The sequence below is a fragment of the Pogona vitticeps genome, chromosome 2 (genome assembly GCF_051106095.1).
Source record: "Pogona vitticeps strain Pit_001003342236 chromosome 2, PviZW2.1, whole genome shotgun sequence".
Taxonomy (NCBI): Eukaryota; Metazoa; Chordata; class Lepidosauria; order Squamata; family Agamidae; genus Pogona; species Pogona vitticeps.
The window spans coordinates 135,669,878-135,693,615 of NC_135784.1; the positions used below are offsets into that span (position 1 = coordinate 135,669,878).

At 46.2% G+C, this 23,738-nt stretch overlaps 1 protein-coding gene across 17 annotated transcripts in view; it reads right to left on the reverse strand.

Moving 5' to 3' along the window:
- Positions 1-23,738, reverse strand: part of TMEM94 (transmembrane protein 94) — a 100,524-nt gene that overhangs the window by 17,484 nt on the left and 59,302 nt on the right. For 9 of the 17 annotated variants that reach the window (XM_078386046.1, XM_078386043.1, XM_020805061.3 and 6 more), the window contains 13 exons: positions 21,749-21,805; positions 17,463-17,567; positions 16,474-16,638; positions 15,147-15,407; positions 14,610-14,925; positions 12,958-13,131; positions 11,273-11,375; positions 8,387-8,604; positions 7,164-7,345; positions 5,859-5,997; positions 4,024-4,139; positions 2,192-2,291; positions 1,984-2,092 (listed from right to left, as the gene is read on the reverse strand). In XM_078386046.1, the coding sequence (XP_078242172.1) occupies positions 1,984-2,092; positions 2,192-2,291; positions 4,024-4,139; positions 5,859-5,997; positions 7,164-7,345; positions 8,387-8,604; positions 11,273-11,375; positions 12,958-13,131; positions 14,610-14,925; positions 15,147-15,407; positions 16,474-16,638; positions 17,463-17,567; positions 21,749-21,805 (2,045 nt within the window). The remainder of the gene's footprint in view (positions 1-1,983; positions 2,093-2,191; positions 2,292-4,023; positions 4,140-5,858; positions 5,998-7,163; positions 7,346-8,386; positions 8,605-11,272; positions 11,376-12,957; positions 13,132-14,609; positions 14,926-15,146; positions 15,408-16,473; positions 16,639-17,462; positions 17,568-21,748; positions 21,806-23,738) is intronic. The other 8 variants (XM_078386041.1, XM_020805059.3, XM_078386045.1 and 5 more) reach the window with 5 other exon arrangements.

Genomic DNA, 23,738 nt, shown 5'->3' on the forward strand with positions numbered 1-23,738 from the left:
TAATTCTTTTTAAATATTGCAGCAATTTACTATTTTAGCTTTTAACTTTGTTTCTTTTAATACTATAGGCTGCCTTGGATCCTTTAGGAGAAAGGTGGTATATAAATATTTTAAATAAAATCAACAAGAATCAGATTTACCCCAAAGTTCCTTTGTCATATATTTGTTCATCCTATTTATTTTACTGTGAATAACACCCTTGGCTAAGTCTGCAGACACCGTAGCCTGAGCCTGGTTCCCACCGACCTAAACTTTGAAAGGCATTGAAAAACTAGGAACCCCCCCCCCTCGTAAGAGTCTGTCTTGACGGCTGCTCCCCCACCAAGGACAACACACCCTGCTGTGTTGGGGTGTGGGGGACAGCGAGCAAAAGGTACTGAACTGAAAACTGTATCTAAATTGTATCTGACGTGGTTTTTCAGGGGAAAGGCGGCAACCAAACCCACTACACAACCCAAACACCTTTGCCTCGTGCATGACTGCATGTCACAAAGTAGGGCGTTTCTCAGTCCTCTAGACCAGTGGTCCCCAACCTTGGGCCTCCAAATGTTCTTGGACTACAACTCCCAGAAGCCTTCACCGCCACCTCTGCTAGCCAGGATTTCTGGGAGTTGAAGTCCAAGAACATCTGGAGGCCCAAGGTTGGGGACCACTGCTCTAGACAGAACGGAAGGGGTGCAGCAGGAGTTAAGAAAGGGGAGAACAAAGGGGCCCTGGAACAGCAGCAAGAGCCTCACTGAGCCACAAGCTACCTTTGGGGCTTCTTTAGGGTTAACAACAACAACAACAACAACAACAACAACAACAACAACAACAACAACAGTGCCACCCAATCAGCCCCTCTCCACCACTTGAATCATTCCAACATAACTGAGCTTCCACGTTTCTTCAAACAAACTCTGCATCACTCATCTTAAGCTGTTAGATTTCCGTAAGACATTTTTAACAGAATGGATCTGAAGGATGAATGAAGTGACAGTTGCCCGAGGGCTCCCAACAGGCTTCCCTGTCTTTATCTAAATCCATCCCTGCCTTCTTTACAACGTCCTCCCAGCATCATTCTTGCTTTGCTAGAAAGGCACATGCGTCGTCAATCCCATCTGGAGGTAAGAGGGGCCGCCGGCATACAGGAAGGTTCCTTCCTGCTGGGTCAGGGTGCCAGACAAAGCCCATCAAAGCAAGTCCCATGCGGAGTCCAGTAGTACACACAGAGTCCCCCCCCCTTTCCAAACCCAACTACTGTTGCCCACCCCATCAGTCATAAGGAGGTACCAGCAAAGGAACGGCTACTGTGTGACCGTTGGGCCGTATTTGGACTTCCGTTCTCATCCGCCCTCTCCACTGGCTGTGTAGGCTAAAGCTGATGGGAGGCAAAGTCAAGCCACATCTTCCCCACCCTGGAGATGGTGATGTTGTTCCACACTAGAGCATGAAGTACACCACCAAGGGAAAGCAAAGCAAGAACCTCAAGAGGAGATTCGGTCTCAGTGATGCTTGACATGAAAGCATCAAAACACAAGAACAGTCCCAATGGACCACACTGAGGCCTTGGTAATCCAGCCTTCTGGCCCCATGGTGGCCAAGCGGAAGCCTCTGGGAAGCCCACCAGCAGGATGTGAGTGAAACAGCACTCTTGAGTCACACTCCCCTTCAGAGGCAAATGTCTTCTGAGGAGACCCATCAAGCCCAGCGGCCCCTCTCTCTCTTCCAGGCCTATCCCCTACGCATTGTCCAATCCCTTCTAATGCCATCCAAGTGGGCAGCCATCACTGCACCTTGTGGTAGTGAACTCCCTAGTTCAGTCATGAGCTGGGATGCAACGGTACTTCAGCTGAAGGCAGAAGCCATCAGAGACGTAGGTCCAGGGACAGGAAAGGAGCATGCACGGAGAGAGAGACCGAGGTCATCCTTTCTTCCAAGCCAGCCTAGCGGTGCCTGCCCTGCCCTGCCAGCGGCGCCCCCACTCCCGCACTTGGGCCTCACCTGATGTCGCTCTGGAGGAAAAGGCCGTTGTTACGCAGGTTGGCAGAGCTGCCCAGGCAGCAGGTGACCTCCCCGTATTCCTGCATGATCTTGATCATCTCACACATGGCTATGAGAGAAAGGGGGGGAGGAAAGAGCTTGTGGGGTTACAGGTTTCCACAGGGTCTCCCCCTGCCGTCAAGAATGCAGTGGCCTGACCTTCACTTACTTTCTGGGGTGCAGTCTGTAAACAGAGGAACGAGCAAAGGCACGTTGTCAATGTTCTGCAGGTGGGGACGCACCTGGTGGATCCCCCGGGGAAGCTTGGCCTGGAGCAAAAGGCAGCAGCAATTAAAACATGCAAGAGAGATAAGAGTAAAATGACAGCTCAGGCAGGCCGGCAGGCAGGCAGGCCACAGTTATGGAATCAAAGCCCTTGCAGGAGGAACCAGGAGCCAGCTGCAACCTCTGCTCACAGTCAGATGAATGAGGGGCTACATGAAGAGGTAACATCAGGCAAGCCATGCCATTAAGTGTTCTGTTGCAATGAGCCCCTGCTTGGTCCAAACCTTCCCATCGGCTGCCGTCCAAACAAGGTCCAGCCTGCCTTTCCCAAGTGTCACAAAGGAGGAGCTTAATTAGCACTTCTCCCCAAGAAATAAGGAACAGAGCAAGTTTTCTCTTACGCAAAGTACAAAAGCTGGTCATATAAGTAAACATTACTAACTTCTGGCAAACAACTGAACTCCTAAATGGACTCTGCTAGGAAGCAAGACTTAGTAAAGACTGTGGGAGCCGCTCCTGAGGCAACCAGGGAATTCTTGCCTACGGGCTGAAAGACAGCCGAGTGTCACTCTCCAGAAACTGCTCACAGAGAGCCTCCAGTGTAGGATGATCCACCTCCGCCACAAGAGAAAGAGATCTAATTTAGTTAGAGCCCCATTTTAGTTTTAAATAGAGGGTTCAAACACATTCATTTGCCACTTTTTATAGGCATTCCAAGAGTGAACAAAGAAATTCAGCTTGGAAGCGAGAAATCAGATACCTCAAAGTCGTCATTTATGGAAGTCAAGACACAATGCACCCGTCTTCTCCAACGAGGCACCTCCCAGCTATCTAGACTGCCATGCCCATCCGCTCAACCTGGATGGGCTGGTGGGAGTTGTAGTACCAACTATCTTGGGTGTCCAGTTTTGAAAGTCTACAACATACCCCCCCTTTCTCTCTCCAGATTCCACACACATACAAGCCACCCTGCCTGGGTTCCTACTACATCCGTTGCCTTTTCCTCAAGTATCAGGAATGGCCTCACCCCATTTTTATATTCTGAGCAGGAGGTTTCCTCCACAAAGGCTGAGCTGCATTCTCTTTTGTTTTACTGTAAGTAAGCCATGCATGCAGGAATTCAGAACCAACTCCTTCTAGAAAGGAAAATGTTTTCTGTTGAAAGGGAAGGGTTGCCATGTTGTGTCATCTGCCCCATTATTATATTGTGATCTTGTAAAGACAAATAAACCACATCAAGCTAGCACATCCAATAAGCTGATCCGAACTTCAGTCCCAGAGAGCAAATTTTTACAGTAGTGCTGCATGTCCTGCATGTTGGTGGGGAGAACATGGCACTTACTTCTGAACAGAAATGGACAAGATTGGACATTGTAAAAATTCTCTAAAATCTGTTCAAGTTTAAAACTGCAGAACTCTCCCGCTGCAGACAGCCCTATTGCTAGAATAGGCTTGTCTTCCCACCCATAAGTTCTGGACACCAATCATGGAAAAAGATGATGGAAATGGCTTAAACCACAAAGGTTCCTTTCTAAGAGACAGGTATGCATATATTAGTTAATCAGTCAGATAGATATATTTAGATGTCTTTCGTCCAGGAAGCTCCAGGTGGTGGTATATGACTCTCTTCCCCTCTACTGTATCTTTGCAACAATCCTGCAAGACCGCCCAAGCTGAACAAGAGCACCCAAGGGTGCTCAGCGAATTTCCTTGTTCTCTCCATTCCCACCACACAACTACTCTCACTCCTAGCCCAGGTTGAAGTATCAGCCTCACCCTATTGCAATCCTCCAGAAAGCTGGGGATGTCGCTGTCTGTCGGCTGAAAGCTAATGAGGTCCGAGTGTCCTTCTTCCTCCATCAGCAGAAGGCCCTCTGCATCATCTCGAGAGACTGGGAAGGGCAGAGAGAACAGCAGTGTGAAAAACGTACAGTACCCCTCACACACCACCATGCCAAGCCATGGCAGCATAAGGCACCCCTTCCCACACACAGGCCCCTCGTGTGGCACCACAGCGCCCCGGAAGCGCAGGCTCCGTTTTTTGGCATTCTGTCAGACAGCAGCGCCCACTCAATATTCTCTGAAAACAAAAACGTGTTTCAAATGACTCATCCACCCACATCAGAAACAGCCAGTCATCCCCACCAAATTCACAGCTACAGCTCTTTCTCTTCCTCCCCTTTTCTACCACCACACAAAGGGAGGAAAGAACATCCCCACCACTGGCTTTGCTGGACAGAACTGGTGGGAGTCGCACACAAACAACGTTCGGAGGGCCATGAGATGCTCACCCTGCCTGCCTTCTGGGTTCCTGGCAGAGCTGCGGAAGAGCTGTGTGACCTTCAGCTAGGCCAAGCTTTCTCCAACAATGTGCACACCCACAGCGGAAGATTTTTGCCCACTGAATGCCTGCCTGTCACACTGCTGCTAAGAGGCAGGACCTCTGCCAGAAAGAAAGGTGACAGCACAAAACAGCCCCCTATTCTAGGCGCACAAATACAAATTGCAGACCTCAGGAAGTTCATTCAAGGGCCAGTTTTCACCATAGCTCTACAGCACTGGTTCTTAACCTTTGTTACACAGATGTTTCTGGACTGCAACTCCCAGGAGCCTTCACCATCAGCTCTGCTGCCTGGGGTTTCTGGGAGTTGTAGTTCAAAAACACCTGAGTAACAAAGGTTAAGAACCACTGCTCTACAGCACAAACTCATACTGCCTCTTTGGTTTTGCTGTCTCAAAGCGCCAGGCTGAATCAATTGGACTTCAGCTTAAGAATCAAAGGTGGGGGGGGGGGAGAATAAAGGTTACTTTAGAGGTCTTTCTACACTACTGCAGGGTTTTATTAGAGAGAAAATCTGGATTTTCCACCCACCTGCCTCTGAAAAGCAGACCTATCAAAAAGAAAGATTCATTTGAAACCTTGTGATCTCAGCTCCTAGGTAAACTTCACTAACTGATGAAAAGTAATAATAATAAACCTTTCAGGCAACTAGGCAATCTCAACACATAATATCCACAAATATGGCTTCAAATCAACACTTTAAGAAAAAAAATCTCGCAAAGATTAGTTATTACCCTGTTTCCTTGCAAATAAGACCTAACCTGAAAATAAAATAAAAAATAAAAAATCTAGTATATTTCAGGATGCTCGTAATATAAGCCCTACCCCCAAAATAACCCCTAGTTAAATAACCTCTAGTTAAGTGAAACCCTGCTCTCCACCCTTGTTCAGCAACCAGAAAATGATGACATGACTATCTGAATAAATGTAGATGATTGTACATGAAAAAAAAAAACATCCCCTGAAAAAAAGCCCTAATGCATTTTTGGAGCAAAATTTAATATAAGACCCTGTCTTATTTTTGGGGAAACACGGTACTAGGTTTTTGTGTCCCTTCAGAATTCACATGGAATTTTCACATGGCTGTTAGACAGTGGGGTGGGAAATTAATGGGAGCACACAAAGAATGGCCCCAATACTCCTAAGGCTTGGCCCTGTGTCAGCAAAGGTGCTTGTCTTGCTCCTTGAAGCATTAAAGCGGGTTTGCTTCAACCAATCACTTTCACCTTCCAGTCAGCCAACTTTCCCACCCAGGGCCACTCTCCCTCACCCTGATTAAGGTCATCACGCAAGGAGCCGGCATGACTGGGGCTGGAAGGAGGGATTTCAGAACCAGGCACATCTCCGTTGGGTGTCAGGGATATGTGGCAGTTCCAGCCGGTCTCAAGACCCATCTTCTCAGCAAAGACCTGTAGAAATGGAAGGGGAAACGTGAAATGTAACCAACTATAACCCTGAACAATATAGCATAGAACACACACAAACAAACAAACAAACACACACACACACACACACACACACACAAAATGACACCTACATGCTGCCTTGAGTCCCTTTCTTGAGAGAAAGGTGGAGTCTAAATTAAATTGAATAAATGACCCAAAAAGCTTGAGACAGAAGATTCCAGTTGAAAGCCCTGAGTATGCTTTCAAGAACTCACATTATAAAGAGTTTAGCACTTCAGTAATTTTGATCTGAAGCTGTGAAAGCTGCCCTGAGTACTATGCATTGCACAGATTTGGACATACCTGGATTTCCTAATATATTCTGGTTGCAACACCTGGGTTTCCAACAGTAGACATTATGGTAGAGCAAGCAAAGGAGAAGGGAGGGTACACGAAACGTGATGGGAGATAAATGGGAGCTATTTAACCATGAACACTGAGTTCTTTTATCCCCTAATACGCAACCATAACAATGTTTAAATGCTTCTGCAGATAGATGCATTTGGATGTCATACTTAGCAATTTTATTCCCAATACAGTGGTGCCTCGCAAGACAAATGCCTCGCAGGACAAAAAACTCGCAAGAGGAATGGTTTTGGCAATGGGGTTGATGACTCACGAGACGAATGTTCCTATGGCCGTGCTTCGCAAGATGAATGTTTTCCATTTTTTGTTCCTGCCTCATGTTTGCTAAATGTTTTTCTACCACGTTTAAAAAGTTAAAGTTTTTTGACTGAAATTTTTGAAATCATCTGCACAATATGTATGGCCTTAAAAAGCACTTAATAAACCCTTTGTAAACCAAATTTGACTTTGTTCTGACTTTTTTTACCCATAGGAATGCATTAATTAGATTTCAATGCATTCCTATGGGAAAACATGTTTCGCAAGATGAAATTTTCGCAAGACAACATTATCCGCGGAACGAATTAAATTCGTCTTGTGAGGCACCACTGTAGAGGGAGATGTTGTGTGAGTAAATTTAGACAGTCCAGTTTTTCAATCAAATGCATATTTGGACTTACTTTGCTAAATGTCCTAATGCAGCAACTGAGGTTTACAGAGTAGTACAGCTGTGCCTTTGATGAGGTGCACTGAGAGATAATATAGCAAGCACAGAAACAACCTACCTTACTCTTCAGCTCATCTTCCAGGGAGAAGTAGACAAAGCGAATGCAGGCATTGACAAGTCCCTCAATCAGGCGAACAATGTCTGATCGGGCTTGATACTGAGAGGAGACCATTCCCATGAAGATCTGGCCACTCAGAGCCTGGATACAATCCTCCTTCTCCATCACTTCCCCAATCCCTTCTTTGGGCACATGAACAACACAGGGTGCGCAGAAGCAGGGATGTCAGAGGCACGTCAAAGGTGGGGTTGCACAGGGCAGCCAATGTGGGGGAACACACACAGGCACCCGCACAAAGGTACGAAGGAGGAACAGACATCAAACACCCCAAGCAACACAACATAATGAAATATACAGAGAGAGAGAGAGAGAGAACAAAAAAGGTGATAATCAATAATAAGGAAAAAGAAATAGGGAACACGTACAGGTACAGTCATCAACAAAACACCCTCTGTCAACCCCCATCCCGGTAATGTCCTTTATCCTATTTCATTATGGGTCATGCCCACCTGTGCTTGACAAGCAGCAACATTAAAAGAGAAAAAGATCATGGTCTCCCTTGAACAGCATTTCGGATATTTAAAGTACTCCTTCATGATCTGCTCAAGGACACCGAGGGATCTTGCTTGCTTGGCTGAAGTTAGTGTCAAGATTGGTGATGTGAAGAAACTGGATCTGATGAATTTTTCCCCTGATGATACAGCAGCTTGCCTGAATATAATGTGTCAATGGTTCAGCCAAAGAAGAGTCTTCCACAATTGCTAGATCAGATGCCAAGAAGGGTAAGACCTTGAACCAGCAGACAATGGCCAAAATTCTAATGCTTGGCACAGTAAATTGCACTAGAGTGGCCCCAATGAATCAATGGGGATTCGTTGAGCCAACTCCTCCATAAGTTCCATGGATGCAAATGTGCATACCCTAACTGCAATTTACTTTTGCATACTAAATTGAGAGAATATATTGCAGTCCTGTTGGTTCATTTTAATCATTTCCAAATCTTTAAATCCTGTAACTCCTATCTATTAAGATGGCATTTTCTTTTTTGCAATAGTTTTTTTTAAATGCGGCACTCTAGGTGTTCGCCTCTATGTTACTGGAAGCCAGAATAAAGAAGAGGCTTGCCGCCAGACCAAACAGAAAGTGGCCGAGCATTGCTGCAGAGGAATATGACTGAGGAAGGATGTGGTCGTAGAGTCCAGCAGAGAAGGCAAGGCACATACCATCAGAACTCCAGCTGTTCCTCTGGCTATTCTGCTTGATAGGTGTCGTCCCTGGGAGATCACAGGATGTAAAGATGGCGCTCTGTCCAGGGACCTGCACCAGCTCTATACACTTGCCATTGAGCTGGGAGGACAAGGCACAGTGCATGGGCTTGTAAGAGAAGGCAGAGCAATAGCCTGAGAGACAGGCACGTTGGTAGAAATCCAACACTTTCTTCCTGGGGCCCAAAAAAAAAGGGGGGGAGAGGCAATGAGAAAGGCCATCACAGGCATATCCAGCACAAACAAGCCTCATCCGTCCAGGCACAAGACACATCTGCCTTAGCAAAACTCACCACCACCACCCCGAATGGGCAAGCTGGCTCCCTCCCAGCGTTTTGGCCCACCAGTCCCACCGGATCTGATCCCTGGCACTCACGAGAGTTAGGATCCCAAATATCCAAAAGGCCCCAGATTGCTCAGCGTGTCCTCTCCCCTGCCCCCACCCCATCCCATGCCCCAACTGCAGAGTCCTTTTTTCAGGAGCAGCCCCCGGTGGAGGGGAAAGGAGCAGGAAAGCAGGTTCCTGCCTTCCCAGTCAGATACCTCAAGCAGCTTCCCCTTTGTACCAATGGTTCACACTCACACTCTGGATCGCTGGCCAGCCTCTACAGTCCTCCATGATACTCCCCTGCCACCTGCCCCAGGTGTCCGTTTCCAAACATCTTTTACAGCTGGGTAAGTCAAGGGTCTCTGCCCCCACCCCCCCACCCACGCTCAGGTTCTCTCCCTGTCAACATGAAGAAGAAAGGCAACGGCTGGGAGAACATCTGCCTGTGAAACTAAGCATCAGGCACCACAGTTTGGCAAGACCGCTCAGTTCATCGGCCCTGTTATAAGATGTGTTAATGTGTTCTAATTATGATGTTATGATCTGCATTTCTAATATGTTGGTATTAAAATCATTATAATATGGAGCTATAGTATGGAACTATCTAGAGAGGCATAACTCAGAAACGAAGCTCATAAATAGATCTGAATTAAAGTCATTGAACGCCTGTCTGTCTGTCTCTACCGCAGCTCTAAGACAGAGGAAAGCAGGCGCTTGATACTTGGAATCATGACCAAGGCACCTTGGCACCTATATGAAGGGTGTTTACTTTGGAGCTACCTTGATTTCTACAATTGATTAATTAATGTTGGCCAATTTTGCCCGTATCCTGTAGAAGCACTTTCATCCATGAAGGTGACAGGCTTCTCTAAGAAAAGCCTACAGAGGAAGCTGCAATCAGGTCCGGGGGAATTAATCTGTCTGGTAGCTCTATGTAATTCTCTATTTTGCAGGACTCCTAAACAATTAAAACAGGTAAACCTGTGTAGAGGGCATTCCACTGTCTAGTAAAGGGTGGTGGAGAGAGCAAAGACAGGGACAGGCTGCATCAAGATGGAGGGAGAAAAAGATTCACGAGAAAGAGAAAGAGTAGAAGGAAATAGAGAAGAAAAAGATCAGAAGGGAAGTGAAACAGTACGAGGACGAGGTGTGCAGTGAGAATTAAGGGAGAATTAAGGAAGAATTAAGGGAGAATTAAGGGGGAAATGTGAATGCTACAAGCATAGTTATTTTTAAAGCAATGATTGCCCGAAATCCGGTAAGGGCTGTAAGTGGTGAGCATGTTAAGCCTTCACTGACAACCAGATCTTCATCCATTCAGTGTGAAGCTCTAAAGAGTCTTATTTTAATGTATCTATGTTATGTTGTAAGCCGCCCAGAGTGGTACAATATACCAGGTGGGCGGGATATAAATCGAATAAAAATAAATAAATAAATAAATAAATAAATAAATAAATAAATAAATAAATAAATAAATAAATAAATAAATAAATAAATAAAGAGAGGCTTGCAAACATGTTCTGCACTGCCATGATAAGGAGGTTTGAGAAGAAGCACTGCAATGGCATGTACAGGCTTAAGTGATTCCAAGGTCTTCTCAAAAGTTCTGTGCTTCGTGTACAAAGTGCTAGCTGACATCCAGATGGGAAGGATGCTGGAACCAGGACCTAGGAGCAACCTCACAGGCCCACCAGGGTGACAGCCCTGCTGTCTTTAATCTCTGAGCAGGCCCACAGTAACAACGGTAAGATCCAGGATTTGGGTCCAGGAACTGAGAAACTACAAAACTTAAAACTACAGAAGTAAAATAAATGCAATATTTAAAGGGCCCAGCCCCATACAAACTGCACAGACATTCAACCTAGTGAACGTGGGGCAGGGGCGGGGGCGGGGGCGAAGGGAGGGCGAGGATCACAAGCTGCTGACCCAAGAATAATTTCAAAAGATCCTCCCCAGACTAACATTTCCACTTTTAGGAAGAGTCTGCAAGTGTTCTCAAGTGAAGAATTCCTGTGCTGATGCCTTATTCTTCCATCCATCCAACCAAAAAAATGAATACTTATGCAATGAAGGCATCATCATCCATATAGGGAAGGAAACACGGGCAGGCCTTGGGCAGTGCCAAGGTTTGTACAGGATTAATGGACACAGAGGGCAGACAAGAGATGGGAGGGGGAAGGAGACAGAAAAGTGGTGGAGAAGAGGGGAGAGGAACATCCCCTATCCTGAAAGAGAACAGGGCAGATACACTGAATAAGGACAATCCCCCCCTCCCCCGGCTGATAAACCTGCATAACAGGGCTCAACAGCAGCTCTGCAATCCCACCTCTTTTTGCGAAAGGCTGAAATCTACCTCTGCAAGAAGAGGTCTGTCTGTGGGGCTCTTTACTCAGCCCTTTACACAACCTGGATCGCCCATCTGAGAAAACACACCCTGCTTTGAGTACGATATCAAAGCTCCCGGCTGCTTTCTTCTCGGAAGCCAGCACCTTGTGCTACAAGAGAATTCTGCCTACCTGTCAGAGCCAGACAGAGGATAGATATCTGAGCCATCCCAGAAGTCTGTGCAAGCCTCAAGGATGATGTCCGCAGTCCCATGGGAAAGCATCTGCTCGGTGCCTAAGAGAAAAAATGCAATCCATATCTCAAGCCTGCAAATTGCCTGCTGACACGCTCATTTATCGTACGGATTGCTCACGCTCCAATCAGCCACAAGCGCCTTTTGTAATGTTAGTGATATGGCAAAAGGGAATAGATGCATTTGAGGAAGGGGCTAAAAGCAGCCCTTCCTCCATCACGCCATCGAGAAAGACCAACAGGCAGGCACCGGGGAGCGGAGGTGGGGGTGGGGATACCAGCCCTTTCCCCTTACTAGCCCACAGTCATATTATTCCAGTTACAATGGTGACACTGCCCGTGGCCAAGTGCCCTTCACTGCAGGAGGCAGATATACTGCGGGGTTTACTAGGGAAAGAGCCATTCAACTGGGTGCCCTATTCAGTGGGGCATCTCCCCCATTCAGTACCAAGGGACAAAGTGCCCGCGCTCCTCAACCATTCCCCCCCCCCCAAGAACAGCAACCTGTCATCTGCCAGGGATGTCTCCACGGGCTTCTCTTCTGAAAAAAAAAAAAAAAAAAAAAAAAACCTTTCCCTTCAAGTTGTGCTTGAAGGGCAAGAGTGTCCGATAGTGGCAAGGTGAGAAACGAAGGACTCTCAAAAGGAGAGCCTGGGTCGCCTCGTTCCTCTTCCTTGACCCCCTTCAAAGAGAACCCTTCAGATTTTTAAAGGAGAGAATCTGGCAGGAGCTTTCCTAACCCATCAGTCACAACAGAGACCCTTTGCCTGTCCGTTGAAAAGCCATCCATTTCTTAAGTTATGCAAGAATGTGACTAAGATACAAAAAAAAAATCTCTTGTTTTTTTCTCCCAGGGTTTTGAATGTTCATAAAACAAATTGCAATTCTTAAAAAACTTATTTATCCTAAACATTTACTATGTCCAGTCAACCCTTCAATTCAACCTTGGAACATTTAAAATGAATCATGGAATACTGACTCGGACCCGTTAGCTTAAGAGCATGAGGGACTCTAATGAGCGAGTTTCCATGGCTGAATGTGGATTCAAACCCTGGTCTCCAGAACCCTGTATCTGTCATTCTGTCCACTACACCAGTGGTTCCCAACCTTTTCCGAACTGCGGACCAGTTGCGGGGGCGGGGTCCATGTGTGGGGGGCACCCCCTGCTTGCAGGTGGACGGGGCGAGCTTGCAGGTGAACATGGCGCACTTCTGGATGAGCACCCCGGGGCACGCACATGCAGGTGGGTGGGCCATGCATGCATGCAGGCGTGCGTGGGGGGGAGTGCGTGCAGGGGTGGGTGGGAGATCTGTCTCCACAGCCTGGTCCTGCAAAGGCCACGGAACATCAGCAGACCAACCGCAGGTTGGGGACCCCTACACTACCCCACACTTGCACCCAATCTTCTCCTAGAAAACTTTATCTGGAGGTGTTACCACTTCATCTTGTTCTTCGCTTGCATTTTAAAAACACCACCATGAATGCATGGCCACCTAGAAGACCTACAAAGACTCTGAACGAACGGGAGAGGCTGCTAGCCAGACTGCGTTCACAGAGCTTGAAGGATGCAGCCACACACTGGATTCTGTGCTCGTCAGAAAACCCACAAAGCCAGTAGCCTTACTGGTAGTCGTGTCTTTAACAAAAAGGCAGATCATGTGACTTAAAGGCGGTCTCCTCTTGGTAATAAACGAGAGTTTTCCCAGCATCACCTCCTTCACCATCTCATCTGAAGGCAGGCGGTAAAGGGCCAAGTAGTTCTCCTGCTTGAAAAGCTCTTTGGCTCCAGGTGTAAAGCCTGTTTGGGGAGGAGGGGGGGGAAGGTTAATATGAGAAAGGAAGACATCACAAGAGATTAGATGCAACCCTAAGGAACAGGCAGCTGCTCTCCTGGTGTGTCCAGCATTCTCCTCTGATCATGGTCACCAAGACCACCCTATGAGTGATGCTCTTCCTTCAGCAGCCTCTCTCTCTCTCTTTCTCTCTCTCTACTGAAAGAGAGACAATCAACTGAAATGCAAGAGTCCAAGAGGCTGGCAGCTGGCAGATGCTGATGATCGATCACAGGCACCTATTGGCCTCCTACTCCCAACTTGTCAAGCCCTTCCTTAGAAGAAATCACACCAGCTCCACACATGTCACAAGGGGAAGAGCCTGTTTATACACAATGGGCTTAGACTGGTTTTAGGCTGGCTACTGATTTTTCTCTTGGTTTTGGTCTATTTTAGAAAAAGTTTTTGATATGGGTAATCGATTCAGCCTGTTGCTGTGGTTTACCTTACACCTCCAACTGTAAAAGGAATTTTATGTCTTAAGAAGCACTGAAAATACTATTTCTGGACAGGTGGCCTAAAAATAGCTAAATAAATAAAACCCACATGAGAAGCAGGTAGACTGCCTGCATGCATGCAAGCATGCCCAATATTGATTTAGGATGATCAGATTAGGTGCAGAACCACACGCAGGCTGCACTGATCACCTCTGCATATGCCATGTGTACCAGCAGATGACTCCAGAGCTGGGCAAAGGTCTCCTGATGGCAAGACAGACACTGACCCGCTTGAGAAAGAGTTTAATGCGTCTCACAGCTGCCTGCTTTTTCGCACCTAACTCTACTAAAACAGTATTAGCCACCTGGGTCTGGGAATTCCGAGGTGCCGAACAGAGTGACAGGTTTAAGACCAGCAAGGCTAGATGAATGCCATTTATATGCCTCTGCTGCCTCCAGTCCGACTCCCCACATTTATAATACACCCTTTGCTCCTACAGGGCCCAAGAATCCAGTCAAGGCCAAGGAAAGAGCATTCCTCCCATGCCCTTTTTTCCAGATTTCAGGAAATTAGTTAAGGTGGTCTGGTTTGTGGTTCTGGACGAAAACTCACAGAATTCTACTGTTTCTGCCCTCACCTGGCACCTCTGCGGCTCTTCCACAGGCAGAGCCAAACCCAGTTTTTATTTTCACACTGGTCTTTAGCCACAAAGTTGAGTAGCTACAGAAGGGGGTTTTAACCCTACAGACAATAGACTCTTTCTCTCACTGATAATTTAATTATACTCTTGTGTTTACTCGATTTAATAATTTTTAATTGCCAGGAGTGTCCTCTTTTTTCTTTTTTTTGGGGGGGGGGGTGTAGAAAAGAAAAGACAGAAATCCAACAGACCAACCAACGAGCCAAGCATGCCAGCCTAATAGTAAAATACCACAGTGGGGTGCCGCCCACCCTTCTTCCTCCCCCCTCCCCCTCCAGCTGACTCTTCCATCTGGGCCAATTTTACCTATAAGCCTGGCAAGCTCACAGAGGCCCCAGGGCACGTGCACGGGCAAGACAGTGCTGTGGGTCTCCTGCAGGGCGATGTTGCAGAGGTGATCCGAGAAACGGCAGAGGCGCTCCGTCACACTGGCGTTGCACAGATTGAGGAGGACATTCAAGCCCAGGGGCTTCAGGGAGGTTAAGTGCATCTGCCAGTTGGAGTCATCAAACTGGATACAGGAAGGATTCTGCTGGTCTTGAGAGAGGCTGAGCATCTCCAAGTGGTAATCACACACAAAATCTTCAGCCTCGCAGGCCAGCCCCTCACTGTCTCCCTCTGCCTGGCTCGAGGTGGAAGAAAAGCCTCATCAGTTACAAGGGGAGATGGGACTCTACCTCACCACAGATCTGCCTCACATCTGCGGGTTTCTGCATATCTCAACGCAGAGAGGCACATGTTTTTTCTCTCTGTCCCTACAGCCCTTTTCCTCTCTCTATCTCTCGGCTCTTCCCTTTATCCACCCCATCCCCCCGAAATGAAGCTGACAGCCCCCTGCCACACCTTCAACAGCTCATCCTCTCCTCCCTCAATGTCCTTGCTGAAGCTGACGTTGGACCCTGAGGGGTGCTTGCTGCGGCCAGTAGGTTTCTTGTGAATGTGAGGGTCAGAAGATTTGGGGGTGTTGCTGGCGGACCACTCAGCCCTCTCTTGCTCGCTGGTGATGCGGACCATCTCTGTCAAAGGCCCTGAAAGCAGAGCATCCCTTTCATGGGGCTGTAAAACAGCACAAGAAGAAAAGGGAAGCAGAGGGAAACGGGTGAGCTGAAACACAAAGGAAAAGGACATCACTTACCAACCTCATGGCGACAAAAGACTCTGGTCATCTGAAGGGAACAGGAGCTGGCTCTTCATTCCTCCATTCAATGCCAGAAGCGGTTTTATCAAGAAGGAGGTTTTCAGAATATCAGATTTTTACATGTGCTGCCAGATCCATAAGGCTCCAACCATACCAAAGAACCGAAATTTACTGGCTTGGAAGGTCGCAGCATAGGCCTCAGTTGAAATTAGGGATTTCCCACACACACACCCATTATCTTAAATTTGTAAAGCAGTTTACAGTACCAAAAAGGACAAAAACAAACCACTAGATCAATGGCATTCAATAAAAAAAACTGCAGGGGAGAAATAAAAATGAGAACTCAATTGGGCAAAAGTTTATCAAGCTATAACTCTGAAAAATAACATTTTTGTTTGGTCAAAAAATATCCAGCAATGAGTTTGAAACCCTGTTTGGGCATTCTGCCTCCAGACACTGTCAACATGTACAGAAGGGCACCCCTCTGCCCTCTTAGATTTGTCACAGTTTCAGTGCCACATCTGAACAGATAAGTAGGCTCTACATGCAAGCAAGAACCCTGAAAAATCTGGGTTCTTGCTCACATACAGATCCTACACATAAGCAAATCCTTCTTCAGCCCTAGTCCTGAAATTGTGAAGAAGCCAGTGCCAGAAAAGAGTGGGGCTAGGAGATCCCCTCTGTGTGTTCACACAGCCTCTGGCTATGGAATGCTTGAACAGCCACCCTGAAGTTAATTACAGTTGAGCCAATTACTGAGGAGGCCCTACTCAAAGCAGACACCAACTTGCACCAGTGATGGATTGAATTCTGAGCAGGTCCTATTTAGCTGAGCTGAAGGAATAAAGCCTTGTGGGTTGGTAAAAAGGAAAAGCATCTCTACGATATATTCCAGCTGTAGCTCTTAAAGGGCCCGCTTCCAATACTGAATTAACTCCCCCATGCAACTGCAAAGGGGAAAGAAATGAGGCCAGAATTTTGAGGCTCCTGACTGAATACCCTCTGATGGTCCTAGGAGGCTTCTCTTATTACCTCTTCATCCATTTCTGGATGGCAGAAGGAGCGTGTGGAGAGTTCGTCCGTCAGGTCCTCATGGCTGCTATGAGGTGGTTCCACTTTGCCACTAAAGAACAAAACCGTCTCTGGACTGGGATTAGGCCAGGACAGAATTCCTTGCTTATCCACACAGCAAAGCACCTAAAAACAGGCCCAAGACATCCCACAACACCCCAGAGATACAGAATAAACTGTTGGCAAGACTGTGTCTGAAGCACCAAGGCAGATAAACATCAGTCACATCAATATTCGCTTTCAAACGCATCGAGGGCAGAAGGAAGACCCCTTCCAAGCATCTTCGAGTCCTGGGGCTTTCCTAAATGCTGTTCAATAAAGAGTCAATCAGCTAAACTACACAATATAGCCGACAAATTAACATGCAAAAATGATCATAAAAATATTTCAGCGCTAAGAAAGATACCCACAGCAAGTAGGATGTTTAGTCAACAAATGGGTGCATGCAGGCATTCAAAGACGGTCCAGCTGAAGTAATGAGGGGGAAGAGTGTGCCATCCCATCGTGCTGAACCACTGTTCTCCATGTGCAGAGAACAGCAGTCTGAAGAGGCCAGATTCTCTGTCGTGCAAGGAAGCTTGCCCACACAGTCAGGGACCTTCCAAATCAGATTCTCCAAGAATCTGCCTAGAAAGCCCCCCAGAAGTACAGGTAAGTAAAGGGTTTTGCTTTGTCTGCTGTAATTCTGGGGAATCCAGGAGGGAAGAATTCTAACCCCACACCAGACTACAAATCCATGCATGATAGAGCCAGGACTGTTAAAGGAGTATCAAACTACTCTAACCATGTATGGCAATATAGATGATCTTGTGGGGGGTCAGAAGGATCTTTACTACAGCCAAGGAAACAAAATACTTAACCCAAAGGACCATAACAAGCAACCCCCTCTATCCTTCCCTAGGAAACTGGGTGTGCTCATGTTCAGATCCCTTCTTGCAAATCATACTTACTGTGACAGATCCCAAACTGTGAAGCAAGCTAGATGTAAAGGTGAGGGTTGGAGACTTGCCCTTCAGAACGTGCAGGAAGTGGCTCCAGATACATCGTATCATTTCCTGCCAGGGAAAAAAAAACACACGAATTGGACAACTATAGACTGGAAACACTAAACGAGGGCTAAGAGGTAAGGAAAATTCAGGGAATATTTAATTAAGAAACACAACCCAGTTCCAGAAAACCAAGACTACAGGTAATTGTGCAGCTTAGAATCTCATTATTGAAGCACTGCTTCCTAAAAGTGAAGTGAAGAGATCTAGCACATGAAGAAGCCCGCCAGAATGGTAATAAGATTCTGAAAAGAAAGGCATGTGGCATAAGATTCGGTTTAGAAGGCTCATTTGATAAGATTGGTTTAAGCATTGTGGTTCTGTTGCTTAATGTTATACTGAGGACTGCTCAGAGATATACAGCAGGACAGTGGTGCCTCGACTTACGAACATCCCTACTTACGACCATTTCGAGTTATGACCAGCTCCAGCCGCAAAAATTTGCTTCAACTTCGGCCAGAGCCTCCACTTATGAACAGAAAAAGGGCAGGGGGAAAAGGTGGGAAATTCAAATTGCTAACTGTAGGTGGCGACGAGGCTGCTTCTTTGTAGCTCTTTCGCCCCAGCAGTTAGAGCAGGGGTCTCAAACATGCGGCCCGGGGGCCATTTGCAGCCCCCCAGATGATAGTTTGTGGCCCTTGCCTTGCCTGTCCCCCCAAAGCGCCCACACATCCTCTGCTGTCAAGAGTAAAAAAAAGCCTCGCCTCGCTCGCCGGCTCTCTCCCAAGACAGCACCTCTTGCACCCTCCATCCAGAACTGCAGCCTGCCAGCCAGCCCACCTGTCTGCTGGCTAAGGAAACTCCTGGGCGGCTTCCTCAAGCTCTTGCTCCGCTTGGTGGAAAATCCGATGCGGCCCAGCCTCACCCAGGCTCTGCCTCCAGCGGCCCCCAGGTAAATTGAGTTTAAAATCCCTGAGTTAGAGAGTATGTGATCCGAGGAGGCTTGGGACTGCCTCCTTCTGCTTCTGAGTGAGCATGTGTTTGTGTGTTTGCAGGGAGGCTTCGGGCTGCCTTGTAAGGTGAGGTGCTGTTTTCTGCTTTTTAAAAACTGTTCTGGGTGTTTTTGCAGTGTGGTTTTGGGCTGAGGGGTTATGTTTCTGTGCTGTGATGGGGGGTTGTTTGTTGGTTGGGTTTTTTTCCATTTCTGATGGGTCTTGGGGGTGTTGGTTCCTTTTGGAGTGTTTTTTTCCCATTTCCGATGGGTCTTGGGGGGTTTGTTTGTTTTTTGTTCTGCCCCCCCCCATTTCCGATGGGCCTTAGGGAGTTTGGGTGCTTTTTGGATTTTTCCCACTTCTGATGGGTCTTGGGGGGTTTGTTTGTTGGCTTCCCCCCTATTTCCGATGGGTCTTGGAGGGTTTGGTTGCTTTTTGGGTTTCCCCCCATTTCCGATGGGTCTTGCATGCTTCCCTTGCTTTTTCCTTTGTTTTCTTTGCATTTCCGACCTGCCCCTTTTGTTCTGTGTGCATTCCGATCTGCTCCATTTGTTTTCTGTACATTTCCAATGGGTCTTGTACGCTTGATTGCTTTTCTTCCCTCCCCCCTTCGGCCAGAAGGGATTAATCACATTTCCAATTAGTCTTGCAGTGATTTTGTGTGTTTTTTTTTTCCCCTTCGGCCGGAACTGATTAATTGCATTTCAATGCATTCCTATGGGAAATGGTGCTTCGACTTAACGACCATTTCGAGTTACATCCATCTTCTGGAACAGATTATGGTTGTAAGTCGAGGCATCACTGTATACAAATTTAAAGTCTGAGGCAACCTTGCAAAAACAGCAGGGAATGAAATCAACAGATAAAGCTGGTTTCTGCTTTAGATTCAACTTTGGGAAGCAATTCTGAGGCAGATGTTCCATCTTTAGATAAAGGTAGACTAAACCTTAGAAAAAGATTAAGCCTTATTACATTCACTTTGCTGAAAAGAAGGGGGTAAACACAGGGGTGGGCAATTAATTTCTATAAGGGGGCCACATGAAAAATCTGAACTGTGTTCGGGGGCCGAACCAACTTTATTTAAAAAATAAAATGAAACAGTGATGTTATGATTGTTCTTATTTTAAACTTGTTCATCTACACAAATACTAAAGAGGTTTTTTGCAGTATGTTAAAGATAAGCAACTGATCAACTTTAGACAAAAAGCTATAAATGGTTTTCATGCTCAAAACTGTCCGCGGGCCGGACAGGAGCGGCTCGCAGGCCGTATGTGGCCCTTGGGCTGCATTCTGCCCAGGCCTGGGGTAACAGGACACTGAATTAAGACTGGTCCTAAGTCTGATGCAGCAGTGCCCTTCCCGTGTTCTTTTAGCTAGTTGTTCTTCTTTGTTGGCATTTACATCTTGAATTTCTTCCAGGGACCTCAACACAGCATGCAAAACTCTCTTCTTCCCCACTTGATCTTCACAACAGTCACATGAGGTGTATCAGGCTGAGACCGACCTGCCAAAATCCCTCAGGCAGCTTCATGGTCAAAGGCATCGGAAACACAATCACAGTCCAGCACTAATCACTACCCTCATACTGACTCTCAATACAGGCCGCTACTATTAGTTTGTAACCTTTGTCTCCCACTGCCTTCCTACAAAGTGCACGAATCCTTCTTTTTAGCACAAGAGGGATATGAAACTATTAGGTTAAGCTTCTGACTCTCTAGTACGGTTTCTTCCTACCCAACTCTCTTCCTTTCAAGAATTTCAGCAGTTTTTTTTTTAAATCAAAATTCCTAGATCTCATGACTACAGAACAAAAACATGACATGAGATGCCTATCGGCATATATAGAAGACCCAGGAAATAAGTCTGTTTGGGTTAAAAGTATAAATCTGAAATATATGGGATTTAGCTTTTCTTTCCAACAGAACCAGTGGTCACTCTCAAATGCTTTGCGTTAACAATCCAAAAATGTGGTTTCTTGAGTAAGAGTGCCACAAACAAGCTGTTCTTTCGCAGGCAAAATGCAAAGAAATAAAACAAAAAAGATAAAAACATGAGTTTGGCTTAAATTATATTTAAGGCAAGTGAAAGTGAAGTATGGACCAAATGTCCTCTTAATTCAGACAGGCTCCTTCGGATGAAGTCTGAGCACAGAGGTGAGAACAATGGTGGAGAAGGGTAAACAAAGGCAAGTGACTTCTTAAATATAAAGGATTTCTCACATAGACTCCAAGTGTACTTAGAAATTCCATGAGTCAGTTGTGTTCCATCTGTTCCATTCTTTTTTTCTTTCTCAATTTGATTTAAAAAAAAATACAGGGATTGGAATCCTGTTGCACAACTCTGCCTACATAGTGGGAATAACCGTCATCAACAGCGGCAGCTTGCCACTAATTAAAGGCTTCATAAGAACATAAGAAGAGCCCAGCTGGATCAGGCCAAGGGCCCATCTAGTCCAGCTCCCTGTATCTCACAGTGGCCCCACCAGATGCCTCTGGGATTACATGAGACAACCGGAGACCTGTCTCCTGATCCCCCTCCCCTGCATCTGGCATTTCTTTTTGCAATTTCAGGGTGCACCTTGCTCATACAAAGTAGAACATCATGTGCATTCCAAAATCGCAAAAGGAAGCTTTTAATCAGCAGTAATTTGTCACTGACAATGAAAACATTCCCGCTGCACTGCTGGACCCTACCCAAAATGATTTTGGACAATACAATCAACACATGCAAGTGGCCCCTTAGATATCAAGATGGGTTTTCACATAAATACTCCAAATGCAACTGTACAGATATACACACATGTTCCTGTCCCATATTTCCTCACAAGACCCCAAGATGACTATACATAATATTTTACTTACGTACACAAAAATTATGCATACTTTCTTCTTCTGTTCAAATCCCTCTAATACTTACCAATCTCTCTTAGCCAGAAAGGATTTGAAATACAGCTTGCATAAATTAGATTCTAAAAAATTCTAGGCAGCCACAGAATAAAGCCCCTGGCCTTTTACCTTCAGAAGAGGAAAAAGGAACTGTGATATTGTGAACATCCTCTGCAGACAGAGCACATAGGGAAGATGTGGCGGCATGCAGAGTACAACAGAATAGCACAATGAAAAATACCAATTAAGCAAGAGGCATCAGCAAGAGGAAATAAGCATGAGGTGGGCAAGCAGATCACAAAGAGAGAGGACAGAAAGGATAGCACGAAACAGCACAAAAAACAAGACGCAAGGCCAGCTAATAAAATTGTACCTGGGAAGATACCATCTCTGTGTAGCTGCTGAGTGTATCCTCTGAGAACTTAGCCAGCTGCAGCAAGAGAACAGGTTGATTACTTCCAAACTGCTTAAAAAGCAATGCACAAGGGACACCGTTGTAACATATCATTCACTAGTGGGAGACAGAAACATCGGAAGGGGCTCCCCTCTGGAGGGCCTGCTGTATCTGGGCAAACTCAAGAAGGCTGCCACAATTTTTAATTTTTGACCCATATATGAACAAGTCAAAGAGACAGCCTTCTCTGAGTCTCTTGTAAAGACGGAGACCACGAGGGGAACCTGAGATTCATCCTGGACTGGTGAAGAGATTGAAGGCAACAGCTTTTGGGCAGAACTGGATGTCTTACTCGTTTCACAATGATCAGGATGACGTGAAGAAACAGACACAGGGTGAGGAACGGGGAAGGGCATCAAGTACAGAGAGAGCACCAAGACTTTGAGAGGAAAAGCAGGGAAGTGGGATGAAGAGAGACAAGCGGGAGGAATGGAGAGCAAGAAAAAGACAAGAAGACTCATGAGCCAAGAAGCTAGAGAGGGTGACCCAACCCTGTCACACTCCAAAGAGACCTGGAAGAAAAAAGACACAAGAAAGGAAGCTCCGTGCTCCCAAAAGGGAACTGGCCCAAACACATGTACACGCTGATAAGGAAGAGGGAAAGTCCCGAACCACCTCTGTGGAGAAAGAATGAACAGGATTTCATGGGTAGAGAAGGCAAAGCCAAAAATAACCGGGCAGATGTATATATGTGACACTGGGGATGGAGGTTCTGGCAACAAGCTGAGGGGAAAGGAAATGGAAAATATGAAGACCATCAGCCTAAAACAACCAAGAGAAGGTGAGAAGAGAGGGAGGGAGACAGAGAGAGAGAGAGCAAAGAGGGCAGGTAAACAGGGAGGACAGAAGGAACAGCGGGAGAAGTAAGAAATTCAGAGCTTGGATTGTTATTTTTTAAATGTAATTGGTCAACGGACAATTTCTTAATTACTTTGTTGCCTTGACCCACTACCTTTTTTAAAAAAGCATTTATGTTAGTAATGTGTTACGAGTCATACTAGTTTTTCATTAATTTTTACAACAGATTTAAAGACACAAAAATGGTCATAAATCCCTCCAACGACCCCAAGAAACAGCATTTTAGGATTTATGAGCGAACATTACTTCTTAATCTTCAAATGTTTTTAAGCTTTCTGTATTTTTTTTAAAATGGCATTATGATGCTCTCAATATCCCAGAAAGGTAAAGCTCTTGCATTACTTCTAAACTTCAGTAAGAATCAGGTGACAGATTAACCTTTATAACCCAAAGTAAAAGTCATCCTAATATTCTTAGCACTAACAAACTCTGAGACTGCAAAAATATACCCGCCACGTATTTTCTCTCCTTCATTCGGCCAATACTGTATATACAAAACATGGCATCTTTCACAGACTTACTCACTTACTGGGTGAAATCCTATTACTTTGTTATGCATGTATAAGGCAAACGGTGTAACGTTCAGTCACTTCTCCCTAGCAATTGGCAAATCACTACTGGGATTCATGGAAGGGGCAGCAGGGCAGATGCTGGCTTGTCGCATGCTCAGGAGCCCAAGCAGGACCTCATTAATTGCCAGTCGGAGGCACTGAAACGTATGCCATCATTTGCTTTCAACATGTATAAACACAGCAACGAAATTTCAGCCACTGTAAAATCTTTGCAGAACAGTCTAAATTCGAGCCCAGTTGCCACTGCCAGCTGGTACAGGCAACCACTTAAGACGTACCAGCTCTCTGCTGCCCAGGGCCTCTGGAACAAGAGCTCTTCACAGGCAAAGAGTTGCCAGCAGCAGGCTTCTCGGCCACCCCAAGTGGGCTGATCCCCAGGCTGATTCCATTTCAGAGATTAACAGGGACAAACTCCCCACTCAAAAAAGCCCACCTGATTTATCTGTCCTACCCTTGGGAAACACTTCTGAATTGCTCTC